The following is a 23,527-nucleotide window of genomic DNA, read 5'->3' as shown; positions in this document are numbered from 1 at the left end:
TTACTACCTTTCATATACCATTCTCATTGCTTAGTATTTGATATTAATTCAGTTGCTGTTTTAACAAAGCTGTTTGAAGATTCTCCTCTAGATTAATTTTTGTTCCATGTGGGAAATGCTGACAGATATTGTGGACTTTTCTGCTGTGTAGTTGGGGTATCCAGGTCAAACCTCATCACTGGTTCTGCAGCAAGTCTCTCAGTGGGAGTATTATTCAACTGCAGTAACAAGTACCAGGACAATCCTTTGGGGGTACAGCATTGTTCCTTAAAGGGGAGGAACTCCAAGTATTTGCCTAGTTAGCACCTGATAACAATTTTCCATTCAGCACCAATGCCATTTGGATTTTGGTTTTCTGAAAAAAATAAACACGTTTGTATTCTTTTCCAAAACTTAAGGCATATCTATAGCCTAGAGACATAACACATCCCTACAGTAAGGTCACAAGTTCCTATCAGCACATTCTTAGCCAGTCTGATTAAAGGTCTCAAGCATTTTCATTTTTAAGGAAAATGCACAGCTTATACTCTTGGCAGAAGAGACGGGGCCTACCTTGCTCTGCCATCTGAATGACAGAAGACAGGTCAGATAGATGCTTTATTCTGGACAAGGTGCTTGGAGGCAGTTTGTTTGGAAATCGAATACCAAACCCACAGAAGCATCCAGGGCCAAGTGTTTTCAAGAATTACTAGTGACCTTGGAAAAAATGCAGCCAGACCCTTTCAGGGCATCTGATTTCAGAAAAAATGTTGGAGTACCCACTCACTCAAACCTGAAAGGGTCTCTTCATAGAGTAAGGCCAATAGGGGCTTTTATTCATCATCTAGTTGGCTCTTACATATAGCATGGGCCATAGAATTGTTCTTACCTGCCACTGTTGCAAATCTGGTCACTTGGGTCAATCACAGCCCCTTCCAGTAAAAAGGAACCAGTCCTAGAGGACCCACTTTTTCATTTTGCAAATCTCTTCAATGATTAGATCCCTCATTTAAAAAGAACAGACCTCCCCCCCATCCCAAACTTGTGCTTTATTCCCAACTGGAATTGGTTTGGCTTTAACCTCCCAGAATGATTCTAATCATCTTCCATTAACTTCAAAACCTATGACTGGTGTTCTCGCTCTCTGTATAGGTGCTTGCACAGCATCATCAAATCACTTTCCTTGTATCTTTAAGTAGAGTTGAAATGCAAGATTTTTTGTAATTTCTTTTATTGGACTAATGGTCTAGTCAGGAGAACTGTTGGGCAAGCTCTGAGGGCTATGAGTAGTTCCAAGTGGTCTCCAGTCACCTGAGGAAAGGTATTTAATGCCTAGCTCTTCCACCTATGCAGTTCGTCCAATAACAAAGATCACAAAAAAAAGCTTGCATCTTGAAGGCATTTCAAAATTAGGCACTTAGAAACAAAAAGAACCCCCCACCAATAGTCTCCGTCTTTGAAGGGCATGGCTTTGAGCCAAGCAAATACCAAATTTTACATTTGGGCATTTCCCGTTATACATACAACTTTCTCAAAATATTGTGAACTACTGAACTTCCTTCATGGAAGATGACGAATCTTTTTATTGTCTAAAATTTAGTGTGTAATCTCTCTCTCCCCCCTATGTCTGTGAACTGTCCTTTTGAAAAGCATGTCATTACTGAAGATGTGCATGCAAACTTGCTGCAATATTAAGAGAGACCCAAACACACAAAGAAGTGGTCATTGAAAGTCATGTGTAATTTTATTTCAACATATCAAGCACAAACAGGTTTCCCCTAACCGGGGAACAGGACAAGGAATGTAGTTAAAAATTTGGAAACATTTACATTTAAAGTTAGCCCAGACTGGCACCACCACTAAGTATTTTAAGGCTATATATATATATATATATATATATATAGCAGTATTTTTATCACTTGGAACTACTGCAGGCCAGAAAAGAAAGGCTTAGTACTGACTGCAGTCTACAGAAAATATTGCAATTTTTTTTTAAAAAATGGTGTAAAATAGGAAGACTATTAACAGAGTTGAACAATGCAGTGGCAAAACCCTTACCCTTCCTGACCCTTAACAATAGACGTGCCTACGATCAAACAAACGTTACACACATACTTGCTCCCACCCACCCACTCCACCTATTTTGGGGCAATGAGAAATTTTAGAGGAGTTCCTCAATATAATGGTAGTGTGTTATAATATAAAAACAGCCATATAGCAAAATAAAAAAATAAAAAAAGTGACCAGGAATTATAAAACAGGCATGTCCGACATTTCACTCAATGGGCCTGGTTCATTGTCAGCGCTGTAATATAATAAAGAAATTTAATAAAAACACCTCCCATCTCCTAAAGAGGAATAGCTCTAGGAAATCGTGCATATTTACAACCTTTGTGGAATGGAGTGTGAAGCATTATTTTCAGGTCCAAATTTCCGATGTGTCAACTAAAAAACCCTAGGAGACACTGTGACATTGATACCCACATAATTGGATTTCTGGGTCATTGTCTGTTGCTTTCCCACCCCCCAATAATTAAATGCACCCAGACATCTTGAAAAAAAATGATAAATCAGAACCCTGCCCCCTTTTCCCCAATGCTCAGAGCAATAAAACAAGCCAATGGGACCATTCTAAAACCCTGTGTGTTTACCATTATCGGGGCACCAATACTGCTTGGTAATTATTAACTGCATCAGATAATGACAAGACATAGAAAACAAATTGCACAAATAAAGCTACATTTGGCTTTAGCATTAAGGCCCATACAGGTTAAGAGGTCCTTTAAGATGTACACAAAGACAAATGACAGAATCTGAAGGAACAAAACTCTGCAGGTTCCCTCTGTTTAACCTTGCTCTCTCTTCCTCCGTTGTGTTGGTTCTAAAGTGCTTGGTGCCTCAATGGGCTCCTTACGTGAGTGGCCCCCTCCCGCAGCCGGTGATTTTTATTGCTGCCAAACATAGTGTTTTTATTTGAAGACATAATTAATGAATAGTTGACATGTAAGAAAGATGCAAAGGAGAAACCAACAGCGGGAGTCCAGAAGGAGGTTTTCAGAAGAGACCCTCCTGTAGAAAGATTTCTTGTTCAGAACAGCGAGGTTTCTGAAACAAAAAGCAACACTTTTTTGTATCAAGGAAGGGAATGTGCATACATGTCCCACCCTGCTGCCCCTCTACCCTAGAGCCTCTACCCAAGCAAGACTTACTTGAAGAGCACAGGCCTAAGTCTATATGGTTTTCCATTTCTAAAAGGAATATGACCTTCATTCTCCTAGCCTTTGTCTTTTCTATTTCAGCTGTAAGCTTTTCAGGATACTACGCGAGTATAGAGCCCAAAACAATGACGCTCTGATGTCACTTAGGGTCCCCAGGTACTATTGCAATACAAACATTATATCAGGTGGTTGGTTCTATGCAGCAGAAATGCAAGAGAATTTTCAGCATAGCTTAGTTTAAGTGCCAAAAATAAAGTGGCTGGATTTGCACAAGCTCTCATCTGGCTCCAGGTACGACAATGAGGACCTCAGATCTAGCCCTAATTGTGGGCATAAAGCCCTTTGGAGCCTAGCCCTAAGCATAGGACAAGCAGCATAGAAAAGCAAGTAGTGTGAGAAACAGGTGCTGTCAAGTTATTGCCAGAATTTGTTAGCTCTAGGGAAGAATAAGTTTCCTGGCCATGTCCAATAAAAATCAAATGCTTCTTATTTATGCTTAAACTCATTATATTTCTGAAATTATTAGAGAAGTTTCTGTAACTGGAAACCTTTAGCTTTGTTAGAAAGCTGATAATAGTGGACTTCCCCACATCCTCACCTGTGACCCCAATTTGGGGAATCTGGGGAACTATTTTGAAATGTGCCAGCCTGCAAAGCTAGATTGCATCTAGACATTAAAGTGGGAAGAGACCACAAAATATATCCTGGGTTTAACAGTCAGGTACAAGCCTACATCTTGACCTACTCAGAACACAGGGATTTCTGACACTTGTGGAAGACAGGTGTGGCCATGGACCCATCCTCACTTCTGCAGCCAGAGACTGCTCATCTGGTATCTGATCCTGTTCTATTGAAGACAGTGAGAGCAGAATCAGGCCCTTGGTACACAGGAGAATGACTGCAGCACTCCATGTGGGATGCAAGAGCAAGCATATTCCTCCCATCTGTCTTGGAGCTCCAATGAAGACTGCACCTCTTGATGCACCTTCACTGGTAGGATAGTCTCACCCTGAACCCTAGGCAACTTAGGAGACTAAAAGCCACAAAAGAGCTCCACAAAAGTGTGGCCATTTTAGAGTGCAACACCTATGTGCCACAGTTCTTTAGCCAGCTGTGATCACTTCTTCCTCAAGACATCTTTAAGGCAAGCCTTAAATCCAGGCCGACAGGCCCATTTCTCCTGATTGGTTTAAGTAGTTCTCCTTTGACAACAAAGTAGAGAGATGCATCATAGGGTGTACACATGCCTTTTGGGGAAAGGGGAATATATGCTACTCCCTGTGGCTCCCAGTCTGCACACCATCAGACCAGGTGGGCTCCACGCCTCCACACAAGGCTCCCAGCTGGAGGGCTCCTTTTCTAGGATACATATTATTGTACCCTTTAACATACAGCCATGCTCCAAAGGCCAGCTCAGAGGAGTTTAATTATTTTTGGGCTTATAAGATCATAGTGCTGTTGGAAGCAGTTACCGATGTATGTCCTGTTGGGCTTTCTGTAGAGATAAAACTGCCGTATGAATTTCCTTCAAGTGATTCATTTCCTTCCCACACTGAGTACATGGACTTTCAAATCCTGTCGCAAAACATTGAGAGGAACACAGATCTTATACATGTCTGATGATGGTAGAGCCACTCACCATATATGACAAAAACCCCCACATAGTGGGGCTGGCTTTATATAACACTAAACATAAGGAACCACTGGCCTAGAACTTGGAGCTAATGAGATTTTTGCTTACCAGAACTAGTAGTGAAGTTTACATGAAACTCAACTGGAACCGTCTCGGTCCGAGGAAGCCCCTTCCTTCACAAAGCCTCAGCCTCCCCCTGCCTGGTACAGCCATATAGTGATGGGCACCTTCCCCTCCCCATTTTTCCCCACACCATTTTTCTGTAATCTTCAAGGACACCTGACTCTTCAACAAAAGCTCAAGACACAGCAGTGGAAAGTTAAGTTTGTATCCTTACTAACTCAAGGCCTTAAATGGATGCAGTTCATGTTTTTTTGCAATGCTGAAAGCCAGCTTCTGCTAGAAAAGCCACTGACATTGTTAAGTCAGCACATGGGAAGCCCTTGGTAGTACTGCTAACTTAAAAAAAAAAAAAAGAAGAAGAATAGGGGTGTTATATGATTCAGGTGACCATATGTCCTGGATTTTGGAGGCTCTCTCAGCATCTCTGCCACTGGAGAAAATTGAACCAAGAGTCCCAGATTGGTGGGAACCTGCCCGCACGTGCCCAGCTCCCAAGTCAGGAGCTGGGTGTGTATGTGCATGTATATGTATGTGTGCACGTGCGTGTCCTGTTCGGTCCCACTTTTGGGAGCTGAACACTGGCAGCTCCTCATGTCTCAGATTCCCCTCAAATTATTATGGTCACCCTATATATGATGAAAGTTAAAACAACTAACCAAGCAAGCTCAGAACCTCAGGGGACAAATGCTGATTCCAATAATCAAGCAAACATACTCCTCTCTTCTTAACTCACTTCTGTGAAATCATCCAATCGGATGATATAAGGCAAGGACACTCAACCCTGGTCTGAAGACTCTGTCATCTGCTCACTAGCTCCCCCACAGGTCTGGAAATTTGGCAGCAGAGAAGAGAAGCAGTGGCAGTATTAATTGCCACTCCCTTGCTGCCAAATTTCCAGACCTGTGGGGAGTTTGGCAAGCCAGATAGTGTGGGCCTGTACACTAGACTGGACACATGGGGTTGAGGCAGCCTGGGGCCTGATCCCAGTGTGTGGGGCTGAGCCAAGGTGGCACAGATCCCAGCAGAGGCAGAACAGGGCCCAGCCATGCTTGCCAATCCTGCAATGGATCCATCCCATGGACTAGCGCCACACCACTCATGTGGCCCATGGGATCAGAAAATAGAGTACCATTGACAAAGGAAAGATGCCAGGTACAAGCTAGGGGATAAGAATCTGACCCAGCATTGCCCAAATACTTGCCATCATCATCCGATAGCTCCTGCACAGACTCTGGTGTTGAACAGCTGCTCTCAGTGTTTTGGCTGTGATTGGACGGTTGGTCACTGGCCTTACGACGCCTGCAGTCTTTTGCAGACCTCTAGATAAAAAATGAGTTATTAAAGAAGGGACACTGTCAAATTTGAGACTCAACATTTGAACTTCAGAGTGCCTGGTGACATTTTGGTAAAGCAACCCAAACACCTGCTTAGCACCTTAGCATCAGATCTTAAATAGCTATTCACAAACAGTAGCAATATCTCAAAAAGCAAGCTTTTTTTCAGAAATCACAAAACACTCAACCTTGATGTAATTAACTTTAATATGCTTAAGACCAGGAATGAATTTGGCCCAAGTATTCTGTATTCCTGCAAGTTCTAAATGTTGATATCACCCATGATGTTGGTACATGACAGAAATTGGATCAGACTGTTGATCGTGTTTTGGAAAGTGAACCACAGCTTTAGATCTAAAATGTTCTTGATTAGATATTTAGATTTGGATTTCAAAACCCTGTAAACACCTCCAAAGTTTCAGAGGTATTCAGTTTCAGGACACTATAAGACAGAGTTCTAAGGTATGAAACTACATTTGTCCATTATTTTGGAATGGGTCACATCTAACCAGCTTAGCAATTCCACATACACTTCAGAGGCACTTTATATACTGAATGACTAATTCTAAGGCCAATGCAACAAGGCAAGAAATTATCAGCCCCATTTTATATCAGGAGAAGGAGAGAAGATGCTAGCCTTACCCAAAGAACTGGAACTTAAGCTCCAGTCATGCTCTGACCACAAGTTCAACCTCTAGGGCCACGTCCAGACATGCATGGATGTTTGGTTCCCCAGGGACTAGTGGTGGCGCACCTTGTACTGCTGCTAGTTGCCCCCAGGAATGCCTGTGCCATGTGCACTCTGGCACACAGCATGTTACCTCAAGTGGGGTAGGGGTGGCTGAGGCCAGCACTGGGCTGGCCCCAGTAGCCTTGCGGGGGGTCCTGGGGGCCTCCCGGGGCTGCAGCAGTGGTGATCCTGCTGCACAGAGCCTGCCTGGCAGTGGAGTGTGGCTCCAGATGGCCACACTCCAGTTTTGGGGGGTGCACACTGCCGCCACATGCACCACTCCACTTTTTTCTGCAGATTTTTTTTTACCCTGGGATATCCAGGGGTCAACCCCCCATCCCCTCCCCCCCTCCCAGGCACTGCTCCTGTGCAGCACAGAGAACAACTGAACATGCAGTATGTGGTGCCACAGACACGTCTGCGGCACCACATACCTCATGGCCATGCTCACCTGGACACAGACCAGCAGTCTAATGAGATCCAATATTTTTCTATAGAAAACCTCATTCAAAAAACAAATCACAGGACAAGAACCTATGTCAGTTATGATTGATAAGGGGTGGAAAAAGAACCACACCAAAATAAAAATCAGAACTCTTAATTGATCCAAATGATAAACATCCATACAATGTTCTTGGCAGTCACTCTATTAATACAAAACATCTCAGCAGAATTAAACTTGATCATTCAAACTGGAGTTTGGCAAGGCAGATGCCTTCAAACGCTACTAGCAGATTAGCACCACTAACTTCAGTACAGTTATCAAAATAAACATGGAAGTCCAAGGATGTCTCTAAGAAAAAGATGCTGAAAGAAGAAATGAGCTCTTCTTCCTCTACAAAAGAGAAATATTTCAGAGAGAGAGAGGCTTTTGGCCAGAGCATCAGTTACCTTGTGTCGTGCAATTTGGTTATTTATGCTTGTGGTTTTGTGGGATGACATCCTTGTGGGCAAGTGCCTCTCCATGGTTTGAAGCAACCCATCCTTCTCAAACTGGGCAATGTCATTTAGAGGGTCCCAGGGCCTTAAACTTTGGAAACAAAAACAGGAGTATTAAAAAACAAAAACAAAGCCACCTTCACACATGCCTTCACCACACTTGTTAAAAGCAGTGCATGAACTCCAAGCACGTAGAGGCAAATATTCAACCTCCAGAGGTAATGGGAGAAATGCTGGGGGAGTAGAGGGGAAGTCTTATACAGACAAACTGCTTCCACCATGGCCTCAAAGTATCTCAAGCCACAAGTATCAAATTTAGAGCAACATGGTGTTTCAGTCTGATAGTAATTCAGCCACTAAGTTTTAAAAACCTTGGTCTCTGGGTTAAGGCTGCTAACAAGAGTGCCTATAAGCATCAGTTGCAGCACTAGTTGTACAATATGGAAATGCCCATCAAAAACTTGAGAGATTGACCCAGTTCTCACAATCCACCAAACCGCCAGCCAGATGGAAACATCTTCTGACAGCTACAGCTTCAACCCAAATTTGTACCACAGAGGCAGTAGACATCTCAAAGTCAGTTCCCTATTTCTAGCTATTCCTCCTTTCTTATAAACACTCATCCAACAAAATAGGAGGAAGAGTACAGGAGAAGGGAATGATATCTAGTCATATCTAGTAGGGAAGGCCCAGCATGTTTGAGGGCAAGAGGAACATTGCCAACGGTCGAATAGAAACAGATGACCAATGCATGCTATACATCTATAGACCTTGTATTTCTGTACTGGAACCCAACTAAGGAGGTCTGCCCCTAACCCTTTATGAATACATGAGTGACACATGGCTTGGGTTACTTACTCCTCATATTTGTAGTGCCATTCATTGGTAGCAGCATCGTGCTGGAAAAGCAACGGCTTCCACTCACTGCAAGTCTCCTTCCGCTCCTGGGCTGCTTTTCTTTGCTCTTCTTCCAGTACAAATTTCTCCTCAGTTGCCTTGTTTTGATCTCCCTTGTTTATTGCACTTGTTACGTGCTGCCAAAGCCTAGAAGGAACGCCCCCCCCACAGGAAATCCAATAACTGCCTCTCAACCAGCAATGTATTCAGCTGGATGGCACCTTAGCAAGTCTTCTCTGAGATAAACTACAAGAACTCTGACAAGACCAGCCAAACATTAAACACTAAGGAAGTATTATCAGGACAGCAAACACAAACGCTGCATATTAATGGCTATGGAGAGACATAACTTCAACAGCTTTAAAAAGGACAGGAGTTGTCACTTGGGAGTGTTAGCTATTCCAATGCAACTTATATCTGCATGCTCCTAGAGTGGCATATGTGACTTAAACTATTATTTCCCTTTAGCTATGAATTCAAGTGGCGTATATTTGCATGTGTAATTCAGGTAGGTAGACACTCAGTTTTCCAAACCACGTGAGAAAATTCTCTACTTTGCACACAAGAGTGAATCAATCTATACATTTTAGCGCCTCCTGGGTAGAAATCAAGGTGCAGACAGAAGTGCAGCTCCCTGCTGGAACTCATGGTGCTTTGTAGGAAGTGCCACGAGTTCCACAATCCCCCGGACCCAACAGACATTTTCTGTTGGGTCCCAGGGGTTGTGGGGGGATCAAGCTGCAGTTTACAGCAGCTGAGTCTGCAGCCACTCTCCCCTACCTCTACCCCTGCCCTCTCAGCCCCAGCGTTATCTTCAGAATGGGGGGGGGGGAAGGAACCCCTAGAATGAGCTCCCTCTGCCCCTTTCCCCCCTTCCCATTCTGAAGACAGAGCCAGGAGCAGGGCTAGGCTGGCATGGTCCTGCTTCTGGCATGCACAGACACAAGTTTATGAAGGCACTCTACTTTGGCCTATAAAAACATTCTTTATGGCCTATAGAAAAAGACTCTCTCTCTCTCTCTCCCCAATATCTGACCATTATCTTCCTCCATGGAATGGAAAATAGATTACATCCTTGGATAATCAGTTCCTGTTGTCAATAAACAGATTTTTCCTTTATTCTCTGGGAGTCTTAGATCTTATTTTACTTCATAAAACAATGGATTCAGCCATTTATGAGAGCTAGGACTTTTTAACCCATTATTAACACCCCTTGGAAATTACTTCTTTTATTTGTCATCTATTAACTATGAAGATCACCTGTAAATATCCTAAAGGCCATAATATATCCAATATCCCACTGCAGACTTAGGGTCTTTATTCCTTCTTCTATTGAAATTCCAACTGAAGAGCCACCAGTGGGAAAAGGTTTCTATTCATCTGCTTACCTCTCTGATTCAAACTCAGTTTGTTCTTCAAATAGCACAATGTGACGTTTCAGCCTCTGCCTCCGCACCTCACTGGTTGGATTCCAAAATATTTCTGTGTTTCCATTTTTCAGGTCATTTATATGTACTTCCCCATCCTGAAAGGAGAAATTAAGTGCATGGGTTAATGACAGCAGGAACAAAAAGGAGCAAATAATCCTGAGGACCCTCAGCAGAAGCTTGAAGGGAGGGGAGGATGTTAGCTAAAAGGTCCTTTTCCTACTAATTTCCAATAAGCCTCACAGAATGTTTTAGGAGTTACCCAAAAGTATCCAGGAGTTTCCTGACTTTGAGATGCTGGCCAAATTCAGAGGGAAAAGGAATGACATTCACCAACTAGTGGTCAAGAGTTCACCTTTTCACAAGGTTTTATATAGGTGCTAACATTCTGCCACCCTTTCCCCCGCCCTTTAGGGAGCGGGGCCAATCTCATAGACAGGAGCTAGAAATTCACTGCCCTGGAACTCCCTGCCAGCTCTTTTGTGTCCCCTTCCCTTGAGCCCTCACTACAGCAGAAACCCTAGCAGAGTTGCAGAGCAGAGATTACAAAACCACAAAATAGAGATGGCCACAGAAATAGCAGAGGAAGCAGAATAATTTTATACCAATTCAGCATTTTTGTGGTCCTTCAATAGTGCTTCAAATACCACCAGACTTTCATCTGTGTTCTCTGTCAATTTATTTGGCAACTAGCTACAAAGAGTACGTCACTGCTCAGAGGCCAACTGACAATGTCTTAGTGTCCCCACCTAATAACATGACTCTGTAGGCCTGCCTATGGACACAGCAATACCTCAAGCAAAAAGAAACTAGGCTAGATACTTTACAGAGGTTATGGTGCACAGTATGACATCCACTAAAGGGAGAAGGAACCATACCTTATGTTTGCTCAGTGTGTGCACTGGTGCTATTCTGCCCTCTGAATGTACTGTGAATGTTATTTAGATCACATTTAGGTCATGCATACTTGCTTTAGACTCCTGCTGCTCCATTTCATATCTCCTACTGCTCCATTTCTTCCCTGAAATGGCTGTTGAAGAATGCCTCACCTACCTCAGATTCAGATTTGTTCCTACCTCAGACTACTTCTATTGCTGAGTTAGTTTAATTTACTCCACACAGTTTCCTCAACCACATCTTCACCTGCAGATTCCTCCCAGCCCCTATATAACACATGCTGCCCCTCCCCACCCACCCAGGTGAAAAGAGTAGCTTGTGTGGACACTCAGCCCCTCAGTACAGAGGAATTGGTTTTAGGTCAGGAAATGAGATCCCCTGAGATAAGTTACAGCTCTGGATTTGAAGAGACACTGATGGGTAGAACATTACACTTAGTGATCAGTATGTATAAACCCATTAAAAGCCATCATTTGCCTCCACCCAGTACATGTGAAAGCTGTCATCACCTGCTGCTCCAAAGCCCAGAGCTAGGGAAGCTTTGGCATGTGTTTCCTCATCTAGAGCTAAACTTTCCTTATCCAACAGGAGACTGAACTTCCAAGTGTGGCCAAGAAGTCATGAAAAGGAAATGGATACTTACGCAATGTAGATTTTAGTGAAACTAAGGATTTTAGTTAAATAAGGGCCAGGCTAGGTCTGATCCTGTAAATTTGGGGTAAAGGTAGGTGTGGTGTTAATTAAAGAAGTGCTGACAAACAAACAAACAAACAAACAAACAAACAAAGCAAGAGTTCCAAGACACAGAATACAGAACTGATACAGAGAGTTCTTGAATCACAAGCAATGCTGGAGTGAAGCCTTGAACACAGTCTGTTTTAGTTAAAGGTGTAATTGCCAACCGAATCAAAATGAAACGGGGTGGGGCTTTAAAAAATAATACAACTTGGTTGTAAGGTGATATCTTATATTAGCAGGCTTAATATGACGGGCCGAGTAGCCTAAGCAACAAGAACAAACTAGTAAATAAAAGGGGACGAGGGGGGCTGGTGGTGGCATTGAGATTCTCCGATACAAAGTCCATCCTGTACCCTCACAGAATCCACTGTTTTCTCTGCCCTTACCACATGATGAACTATGTCTTCAGGTGATATATTACTTTTATGAATATTACAATTATTTTCTCATTTTACAGCTACCACATAGAAGTTCTAACATAGCACAAAGTGCACCTATACATGTGCCTGATGCCAGCTCTGACACCTAATTAGACCAAGTTGGAGCAGACTCTATTAGTAACATATATTCAGTGTCCCTGCACTTCAAAATGGCAGTGGGGGTACTTTAACTAAAGCTCGTTGAACAAGCACACCCACTGCCATTTTTAAATATGGATGCTGAATACACATGATACCGTGGGTGCTTTAATTAGAGGAGCTCCTGAGAGCTGCTTTAATAAAAGCACTCCCCACACCACAGAGCACATTTAAAAATGCCCTAAAAGTTTAAAAGAACCCTTTCAGAATAACTTTAACATCAGTATTGCTGAGTTAAGGAGGAAGCTACACATTAGTGTTAGACCATACTAAATCTGAGAAATGTTAAAGTGATGTTAAAGTTGGAACATGCTATATCAGCCCATTAAAAATCATCAGCTGTTTCTCCTGTCAGGCACACATGGAAGCTGTCAGCACTTACCCATGTCTTTCAGAAGTGTTGGGACAACAGCATGATAAAGACTATGAGATGCTGTAATACTAACATAACTGGGATCAGATAGCTATTTACAAATACATAAAAGTTCATAGGATCATAGGTAAGTAGGGCTGGAAGGGATGTCATAAAGTTGTCCTGTCCAGCCCTCTGCTGAAGGCAGAATCATCCCTCACTAAACCACCCCAGCCAAGGATCTGTGACAAGTGCCATGAGTCATTAACCTCCAGCAACCTATGAACTATATGCCAGGGTCTATTTGAAGGCCATGGAAGTCAATGAAAATTGACTCCATGCGCATTCCAATGGACTTCATCTTAGGTCCTACGGAGGTAGGCACACTGAAGCTCCCATTATCTAAGCTGGACCAGGTTAAGAGGTCTTATGTCTCATTCCACACCACGCTATGTGTTGGATGGTAAATGATGTGGCTTGGTAAGTTCTAAAGGAAGTTGCACTTGGCACAGTGAGAAAGTGACCAATGGTTTCAGAGTTTTCAGGCCACCGTCCTTCCCCCCACCCCTGTTCCCATGCACAGATATAATTTTTAACTTGTCAGCAACTTGGACCATCATTAGTTACCCAGTGTCCATCGAGGCTTGCTAACACTTCTTCTCCACATTTAATCTTCCCAGAGATTTGATTAATGCTTGTGCTGCCACCAAAAAAGGGCTGTTGGGGGAAAAAAAAAAGTACAAAATAACGATCAGTCCGGATGCATCTGGAAGAGGGTCAGAGCAGGAGTGCCTGAGATTGAAGCTAAAACCTGCTTCATTTCCAGCATTAAGAGGCTGGGGAGGGGGGGAAGAGAGCAAGAATTCTTGTACTGCCATATCTCATCACACTTCTCAGAGATCGCTGCAATAGACACAGTATCAGAAATAGGAAGGATAGAAAAGTGGAGTAAGCTTTCAGATGCATTACTGAATGTTAAATATAAGACCTTGTCTTTTCTGGGAATTTTCCACAATTACCCTGGCTAAACACCAGTATAACCACACCTGTGCAAAACCTGACTAGCCAAAGTAAACCATTTGCATATAGAGGTAAAATAGCCCTAAAGCAAATGATGTTTCATGCGTTTATGGTAGGTTTCTGAACCAGTGTCTGACCACTGATGGAAGTAATTAAAGCAAACCCAATGCTTTGGAAGCCTCCATTGGCTATCAAAAGGGTATTTCCAGGCTCCAACAAATTCTTGGAACAGCGCAAAATTCCTTTGGCTGCCTGCCTGCCTGCCTAACAGGAAGTGGAGGCAGCTGTGACCATCTCTTCCATTTCCACCGTGGAACCATATATCTTCATCAGTTTTGATTGTTGCTTTTCACAGTGGTTCGGCAGTTCGACCCACACAAGTTTACTATCACCATAAACATTTATTACAGGAACGTGCATTGAAAAAGACTTTATCTATGATTAGCATGGCAGGAATGAATGAATGCATATACTGTAATCCACCAGAGAATTGGCGCACACCCAGATAAATAACAAAGCCATGAATCACTTAAAAAAGTTGCTTACAAGACTGCTGAAAATGTGGCTAAAGTGAATATGAAACAGTTACAGTACACTATGCACAGATCTGACAACCAAACTGTAGGAACCTCCCTGAACCAGATTTGGACCATGACAAACTGTTTAAGCCACAAAAGGCAGCATTTCTCCCCTTAAATTATTTCAAGTTCTTAAAAAGCATTAAGATTCACAGTTAGGCACTTCTTCATATACAGCCAGAATCAGAATAAATTGAAATCAGTGGTAAAACTCCCCCTTACTTTATCAGGCCATGGACACAATGCACATGTCCAGATGAGCATGCATATGCAGTTTGCAGCACCTCAAACCTGTTTGTGGCACCACAAACTGTGCACTGTGAATGTACCACTTGGTGCCATGCAGTGCCAAAATTTGACACCAGGATGTCCCTGTGTAAAAAAGAAGTTGCAAAAAGCAGTGCAGCACGTGGCAGCAGCATGCACTGCCAGAAACGGGGCCTGGCTGTCCAGAGCCATGCTCTGGCTGCCAGCCAGGCTCCATGACGCCAGATCGGCACTGCTGCTGCCCTGGGAGGACCCCAGGTAAGGCTGCTGGGACCAGGACATGTACTAGGCTCAGCTTCCCATACCCCACCTGGGAAAATTTGGTGCACATTGGAGCACACATGCAGGGGCATGCCCTGGGGCCCAAAGCAGCAGCAGCAATGTGTGCCACTGCTTTTTGTGCCCCTGGAAACAAACACATGCCTCTGCACATGGGGATGCACCCAATGGGTTTTGAACAGCCGTTGTACCAGAGCTGGAAAAGTATATGCATGCAACACCCTCACACACTAGGTTGTATATTTGTTTTTTGTGTGTGTTTTTTGATATGGGCAAGATGACCACTGTTGTTCTGGCCACGTGCTCAGCACATGGCAACCTGGGGCCTGTATCTGGCCAAAATATGTAAGACCCTCTGTCCTCACTGGGCAGAGGGAACAGGGGATTCTTCAAGCAGATTGGTGGGGAGAAAGACTAAAATGTGGCCCTCCCTGGTTGGACAAGGCTTCTGTGATGTCACACCAGGTATATAAGAATCACTCTAAGGTTCTCCCTCTTTCTCTTGGGGCTGCTGACAGCTGTATGGCTACACTGGGACCAGAAAACCTGGTCCCCATGGGGGGAGGAGGGGTCGCACCCCTGTTCATGGAGAGGCAAGCAAACACAATTTGAAGGGAAGTCTCTGGTACAGGGAGACAAAGTCTGTCTTGTAGTTTGAGACTCCTATTCCCTCTCTCTTTTCTTTTTTCCTTAAGTGGGTTAATGCCATGGAGGTATTAATCCCTGAGCAAACTGCCCAGGAATAGGTCCTGGCAGTTACTGGCTACAGGGGCCTGGCCCCCCCCATTCTGAAATTGTATAGTCTCAGCATGGGGTATAGATGAGATGATGTCCAGGCTACAGCCATAAGCCCGGGCCTTTTTAATCTGCTGTTTCTACTACAGCTATGGTGTTTCAGCCTAGCTGCATGGCTGAACCCCAGCTATATGTTCAGGCCTCAATGCAGTATAGGACTGGCAGCTTTTGCTGCCCAGTTCAGGCCCAGTGAGGTAGGCCTGCTCTCTCCTTAGAAGATTTTTTTTTTTTTTCCTTCCGCAGTTTCTGCCCAGCAGATTGAGACTAGGAGTGTAGGGGTGCAGCATGCTGTCTGGAGCCACAGCTATCCCCTCCAGGCCACCATGTGGAAGTGCGGATCAACCTAAGCCATTGCAGGGACCAACAAGGCACCCCTTACAACACAGAAGGACCCGTGCTCTCTAGCAGCTTCCTGCAGCCCAGCAAGCTCAAGGAGCAGCTCAAGGGACTCTCCAGTGAAGTCCCCTCTCTAGCCCATGGCTGAAGGGCAGATATAAGGGTGCAAACCCCTGAAACTGCCTTTGTGTGAGCCTTAAGTCCAAGACTGCCTGGGCATGGGTGAAGCCTCCCCAAGATGGTGCAATCTATGAACTATACCTTGGTACTATTTTAAATTGTATTTAGTGTTTTTCTTTCCTTTGTCTTAGTTGTCTGTAATGAATTTATCCTCCGTGTTTATACTCCTTGCAAGGAGGGAGTTTTGTTAATGCTGGACACTCTAGTAATCTATTTAGTGGTCTGGGTGGGGGGTTGAGCCAAGGTAAAATATATTTAGGCCCCAAAATTGAACCTGGCCCTTGTTGCTGCTAACCAGTGCCCAGCAGAAGGGTTACATATACAACGAAAGAGGTGAAACATTTAACTTCAAAATTACAAGCAAAGGAAATGAAATATCATGTTTTCCCTACAGGAGACATTAAAAAATAAACACGCACAAAACAAAAATGAAACAAACAATGCCCCCGCTACCAAACAAACGAAAACCCCCCAAAAAACCCAAAACACCCCCCCCCAAACAACCCAATTCAGCTGCCTCCAAAAATATGCTCCATCTTTGTCCTGAGAAGTCTATGGAATGCCATATGACCTGAGAAACCCCATGTCCAATTTGTATTCACTTTGCAGTTAGACAGAAAATTTTAACTGATGCAGCAGATGAAAGTATGCTTTTTCTTTTTTTGTGGAAAGGCCACCCCATTTTTCTTCAAGTCCTACTTTAAGATTCACTTCTATTAAATATTACTTAGAAGAGTTTCAGATTTTATCTGCAACCTACAAACCTGAATTTCACCCAGTGAAAAAAAACTGCAAGTAGAAATAAGTGCCCTTGCAAAGAAGTAGTGGCAGCCCAGGTCTGAAAATCTGGCCATAAATGACTTGACCAAAGGGATATAGTAAGTTAGCACCCAGGTATGGTCTTCTGGCTGTAAGTCTTGTGTTTTTAAACCCTAAGCAGGACTGGCCTGTTGTGAGATTCTTCACAACTTATCTACCTCTGGCCTGGATGAGAATGAATTGGAATGTGTGAGGTCTGAAACAAACTAAGAGAGATAAGCCATGAGATCCATTACCTTTAGCTTGAATTCCAGTTCTGCCCTGTGGTTACTTTTCTCACAGTCAATGGTAACTTTCCCTCCAAGCTCCATTGTCATGGTACCATATAAAATTCCTGAAAGACAAACCAAAAAACCCACAATGAAGTGAATATAGTATTTGCAGAGGCAATGGGTCAACTCTGGACAACCTTGCTAAACTGCTGAAAAAATTATGACTTTGCCCAAGATAAAAGGCATTTTTCCAGGAAAAAAAAAAATTGGCCCTACAACATAACCCAGAAACATCTATTCCTACTCAACCTATCAAAACACAATAAATCTTTCCAGTGGAGTTTAGAGATATTCAAGGAAAGAGGTCACTCAAGGAACGGTGGATTCACAGAGGATGTGGATAATGGCAGAGGGTCTGAAAGGAGGCAAAAGAGAAGAGTAAATGTCTATAGAAGCAAAGAAAAGGAGAAAGCCTTTTGTCCCAGGATTCTACAGACATTCATGTTCATTGTCCCACTTCAAGTACCTGTGAGCTAAGTTTACTGGATAAAACATGCTAACTAACTGTCTCTTCCCCCTCCCCACACACACACACCTGTAATTTAACTGCAGCTCATTTAACTGGGATTAATTCAAGGACAAGCCTGGCAGGATGTCTGCTCTCCCTTGCCACCTACTGGCAGAAAAGTACCAAAACAGCTGTATGTGTAAGGGGCTATGCTGCTCCCATTTTCATCCAGGGCAAAAGCTAGGACAAATCAGGACTGCCTCAAATAAGACCTCCGATTACAGCCATCACATTTTCAAACATGCTCAGCAAGCAGCAGTTCCATTTATTTCAGGAGCTGAGGTCTCCTGAATAGTGAATACCTAGTCCAGACGTAAGAATGAATTGGGGAAGAGAAGGGTTTTTATTAAGATATTGTACATTCTCTTCTAGTAAAGAACACTTTAATGATGACCAAAATTTCCCCATTGTCATGCACACATTTTCTGAAAAGTTCATTTGAGGGTGAAAGCAGACTGGTTGAACTTTTAATTGAGCCTAACTTGCATAAAAGAAACTTTTCCACCCAGGGGAAACTATAACATATTTTTATTCTCCTGTGCATTATGAATTTTCATTTCTACCTGGGAAAAATGTTACAATCTCTGCTTTCTCCCTTGCCCAAGGAAGGGCACGTGAGCCTGAAAGCTCACAAATATTTTTTTTGCAACAATTTAGTTGGTCTAAAAAAAGACAACACCTCTGCCAAAAGTTCTGCATATTTTCAGCTTATAGACCAACATGGTTAAAACCTGTATCCCTGCTACAAAGAGTGTAATTTACACTAGCTAACATTTCCTAAGTGGTCTCCACTCAATATGCCAAAACTATATACTCAACTACTGAAAAAACTTGGTTTTATACAGGCAGGCCAAATATCAGCTAATTTTAGAATTCCAAGGAAAGATTCCAAGTTTAGTGCTGAATCAGCAGCTCTGCCACTTTAGTGCATATTTGAACCAGAGTAATAAAACCAAAATTGGCTTGTACTATTTAAAACCAAGTCAAATAGCAATCTCACTTAAGCTGATTTTTAAAATATGGTATTATAGTTTCAAGATCCTTTACCTATGCAAATATGGACTAACAGGGAAATTGCAGGAAAAGGTAGGGATATATTTAACTCCTTTATTCTTAAGGCACTAGATAAATTCATTAAGAACTTCTAGCTTAACATTAAGCATTTCAGTTATCAATCATCACAAGCCAGAAACTCATGGACACCTCACCTACAGTACATGAGTGGAGTATTACTAGTTTCTCAACAACATTAACTATGAGTTTGCAATGAATTTACTTCTGCTCTCAGGCATTCCTGTACAAACTTAAATGATTTCAATGAGAGTAGCTGGATATCCAATTATTTGCAATCCTCATGCTAAGACACATGGCTTATTTCCTAGGTAGTGTTAGGGCAATGCTGTAGCCATGACAACCCAGAATTGAGGCAAGGATTTTTTTGGGGATGATCTCTTTTGTTGGACCAACTGTGCAGTTAGAAAAAAAAAAAGTTAGTCAGGCTTTCAAATGCAAGACATGCAAGGTCATCTGATGAAGAATGTCTTGCATTTGGAAAAAAAAAAAGTTAGATGCTTTCAAATACAAGACATTCTTCAGATAACCTTGTTTGTCTTGCATTTGAAAGCTTGTCTAACTTTTTTCCAACTGTGCAGTTGGTCTGACAAAAGATATCACCCCCAAAAAATCCTTGCTTCTAGGATTATAAATGCATTTAGTGTCTAATTATTTCAATGTGGGAAAGGTATGTGGAAAATGCTGCAGGGCTAATTACAGTTCTACAACAGTATATCCATTTGCTTCCAACATCCTTTCTTAATACTCCTCATATCTTACCTTTGCAGTGGGCATATGGCATAGTAATAATGTAATCCTCACTCCTGTTTAAGAATGTAAGCTTGGCTTTCCCATCCAATAAAGCAGAAAGTGAGTTACCTAAGAGTTGAAAAGTACAGGTCAACACATCTCTCCAAAGTTAAACATAAATCTTTTTAATGGGGAGACAATGATTTTGGGTATCAACCAACTACTGAGGAGGCAGAAAAGTATCAAGGTACTAGCCACTGCCAGGTTTGATGCAATAAGGCGTTTCCTATATTCATGGTGGATTTTCACCCATCCTGCCAAGTCTTTTTTCTTCATTACATAATTCATCCAGTTTGATGAGCATTCCCTAAACACTAAGGACAGCACTGGTTAGTCCAGTTTCAGCCAGTGTAGCTACTTGATGCATATCTGTCTCATGAGACCAACTACTGTATTTACTCAAATAAGACAAGATTTCTTTCCCCAGTCAGCATGGGGGGAAATGCTCCTTGTCTTACATTTGCAGACAAGGAAACCTCATCAAATACACTGTCTCTCAATAAACTGCTGCCAACAGCAGCATGTGCTCAGTAATGGAAACCAACAATGAAACTGATTAAATGCAGCCAACACTGAACATGACTATAACATACAGGGCCTATATTGGGCAAACATGCTGATGGGAACTGTGTCTGTGTCTGTTAAAAAAAGGATAGTTGTGTCCCCAGGAAGGAATGGGCATCAGTCTGGAGGCACTGCAATACCAGGCTGGCACTTGGAGAGGCCGGAGCAAGTTCCAACACTCTCCCTAGGTGCCAAAAAATGGTGACAGGAACCATTTCCCCCCCCAATCCTTAAAAAAACTTGAGCAAACAAAAACAAAGCAACCCCCCCCCAGGGTGTTCCCTCTACAGGGTACTGGCACTGGGCCTGGAGGTACTGCAATAATCAGGGCCAGAGCCAGCCCTGACACCCTCCCCTTGCTGCCAAAACCACTTGATCTATGGGAATTTACCACAAGAATAAGTTAGTGCCACCCATCTAAGTAACTCATATGGTAGTACCCATTTCACTTCATCCTCCTCAGCACAAACTCTTTTCCAGCCCACGGTGAGCCATTATACTTCACACATTTTGATGTCCTCTTCAGTCCTACAGCTGAGCTGTTCCTTTCTTTCCCAATCTGGGAACAAAATTTATGGGTACCTGTAGTAAGTTGCCTATAATAAACAAGCTGTGGTGCATATTGTACTGGAGTTTATTGCTTCCAGGCACTGCATTTATACATGTGGCCAGGACTACAGCATGTAGAGCTGGGTCAGAGCAGCCCTGGCTGGCAGGGGACTTGGGGAGGGGAAGAGGCACAGCTGCTCTGACTCAGCTCAACATGCTGTGAAAGTGCTGGCTAGGGTTTGATGATGCTCCAGGGCAGGGCTAGCCAGCAGGCAACCCCGCACACTGAAGCACCCTTGTGCCACAGCCAGCCGCATCAGTGCCTGCATGTGTGGTGCTGCAGAGAACTCTACAGCAAGATATCTGGAAGTGCTATCCTGCTGCACAGTTAATTAGTTTCCTGCAGCCTAATAGATCGCACTGTAGATGTCAGACGTTTACTATAGAACTAATTAGTCTATTCCACAGTAAATGTCTTGCATAGATATGCCCAGTGTTTTCACATTTGTCCCTTTCCCTCTAATAATTAGATTCTATACCTGGAAAATGGCAACAAATATATACATTTTCCATATATAGAATCTCATTATTGGCAGGGGTGGGGGGGCAGTCTTATATTCAAGTAAATGAAGTAATTCAAAATAGTGTTATGTTTTTCAAGGCCAACAGAAGCACTTTTCAGGTGATGTATATTGACAGATTTGTGGCTGAAGATCATAGAAAGCAGAGGTACTGAAGCAACTGTTCTTATAGGGGCTGTGCACCTTGGGAATTTGGGGTAGACACCTGGGCCTTTGCGAGTGCAACTCTGATAATTACACAAAGTAAGCATATGTCTGAGACCCTGCGAATCCCCATCAGATGTTTGGACAAAGTCCCGCCACTATTTATATGAAGGTCTCAGGGGAGTCCTCAGCATCAAATCTCAACCTTGTCAAATTATTATTATTAGCCAAGTAGTTGCTACAGGCCAAGTTCTGTAATAATTTATGCATGTGCTGCAGGAGATGGGCTTGGCATAGGTGTCTCTAAGAACAGGATTTGGTCCTCTAATTATGGTACCCTGTATGGATAGCACAATAGCAAGATTTCAAGCATGTATGTTTTGTATACATAATAGTTTCCCCAACTACCTTGGAGGTAGCTACCATTGGATTCTCTACTCCTAAAGGAGCTACGTAGGGTACACTACAGAGTCCAACTGGCAACTTTTTTGCTCTTAATTTTTCAGGAGATGTAGGCAGGACTAAGAACTCCATCAGAGAAACACCACCACCAATAGGTCACTTTGAGGATGTTTAGGTTTGATGTCTTACCATAAAACTTTGACTTAGCTAGTATGCTGCCAGTAACACAAAACCCATCTTTCCTATTACTGACATGAAAAGCTGATACTGGTGGGTGATGAGAAACCTACAAGAAAAAAACAAACAAACAAACAGCTAAACACACACAACTTGCTCCATCATTAATGATGCTCTTTGCAATTCATCTGAGGTGAAATGTGCAAATTGGGCCTCAAACAGTAGAACAAGTGCTGGCACAAACCTCTGCAGATGGATCTTTTAAAAATTAGATTTACATTACTGGCAAATTGTTAGGGCCATCTGATCAGCTGGGGGAGAGTTGGCACGTTCCTGGACCATGATGAAGGAGATCTCCATTCTGTAGACTCACTCTTCCTACTGTGACTTCAAGCAAGGTCACCCCAACTGGAACTCTAGCACTGCAAATAGCTTTTCAGGGTTCAGGGACAAGAGGTCCCCAGGGGAGGCTATGGGCCTCAAATAAGAATTTGCAGCCCTAGTGCATGGAACAGAGCAGCACTTTAAATTACAAAGAGATCCCAAGTTTTCTTTTTCTACTTACAGACATGTCTGGGGTAACAGTGTTTTCCTCTCTGAAAACATGGTAAAAAATTCACAGAAACACAAGCCCAGCCATCAGATCTGAGAGGCAGCACTTCCCACTAATATTCAGACAGATTTTTGAGAAGCACAAAACACAAAACAAGCACTTATTTTGCATCTTAAATAAGGGCAGAACTCATTTGAATATCTGTCTTAAATTTGGGAGTGGAACAGGGGGTATTGAGGGCTACTTAAAATCTGGTCTTATGTCCAGAAGTTTCTTCTTCTTTGAGCAAGAGAGACTCGTAGCCAAAGGAATAAGATTTCTTTATAATAGGCTAATAGACTTGCAAAACCACAAGATTCTGCAGACAGACTCCAGCACAGTATATGAACTACTTTATATCCCAGATTTTGTGCACACTAGATTTTGATGCCCACCAGTGTTAAATGCCTGGACATACATAAAGCAGCACAACTCGAGACCCTTATTTCAACCTGTGCCTGTGTAGACATACCATTGATTCCATCACCTCCATAAAAAGTGATGTAGTGGTAGAAAAAATGAGGATCAAGACGACTTGATTATCAAGCAGGAAGAACTGGCTTGAAAGCAAATTAAAGGATTTAGATGCTTAATTTTAACAGGGATTCAAATCACTTCAGCAGAGAATTTAAAAAAACTGCCAAAAACATATATTCTGAAAGAGCTAATTATTCACTTTTTTTAACCCGTACAGCAAATAGGGATAATTATTTCATTTACACCTGACCACCTCAATCAGAAGGTATACCTAACAGC

At 42.8% G+C, this 23,527-nt stretch overlaps 1 protein-coding gene across 2 annotated transcripts in view; it reads right to left on the bottom strand.

Annotated features, from left to right (window-relative positions):
* Positions 1 to 1,698: 1,698 nt before the first annotated feature.
* OSBPL5 (oxysterol binding protein like 5) overlaps positions 1,699 to 23,527 on the bottom strand; it is a 270,342-nt gene continuing 248,513 nt past the window's right edge. For both annotated transcript variants that reach the window (XM_019519707.1, XM_019519708.1), the window contains 10 exons: positions 22,192 to 22,288; positions 19,733 to 19,831; positions 17,356 to 17,453; positions 13,473 to 13,562; positions 10,242 to 10,378; positions 8,815 to 9,000; positions 7,909 to 8,047; positions 6,155 to 6,272; positions 4,670 to 4,772; positions 1,699 to 3,084 (listed from right to left, as the gene is read on the bottom strand). In XM_019519707.1, coding sequence (XP_019375252.1) covers positions 2,949 to 3,084; positions 4,670 to 4,772; positions 6,155 to 6,272; positions 7,909 to 8,047; positions 8,815 to 9,000; positions 10,242 to 10,378; positions 13,473 to 13,562; positions 17,356 to 17,453; positions 19,733 to 19,831; positions 22,192 to 22,288 — 1,203 coding nt within the window. In that variant the 3' untranslated portion in view covers positions 1,699 to 2,948. The remainder of the gene's footprint in view (positions 3,085 to 4,669; positions 4,773 to 6,154; positions 6,273 to 7,908; positions 8,048 to 8,814; positions 9,001 to 10,241; positions 10,379 to 13,472; positions 13,563 to 17,355; positions 17,454 to 19,732; positions 19,832 to 22,191; positions 22,289 to 23,527) is intronic.

This window comes from Gavialis gangeticus, unplaced genomic scaffold (genome assembly GCF_001723915.1).
Source record: "Gavialis gangeticus isolate Ggan-Ray unplaced genomic scaffold, GavGan_comp1, whole genome shotgun sequence".
In the NCBI taxonomy this organism is placed as follows: Eukaryota; Metazoa; Chordata; order Crocodylia; family Gavialidae; genus Gavialis; species Gavialis gangeticus.
This window is presented reverse-complemented; position numbering and strand designations above follow the sequence as displayed.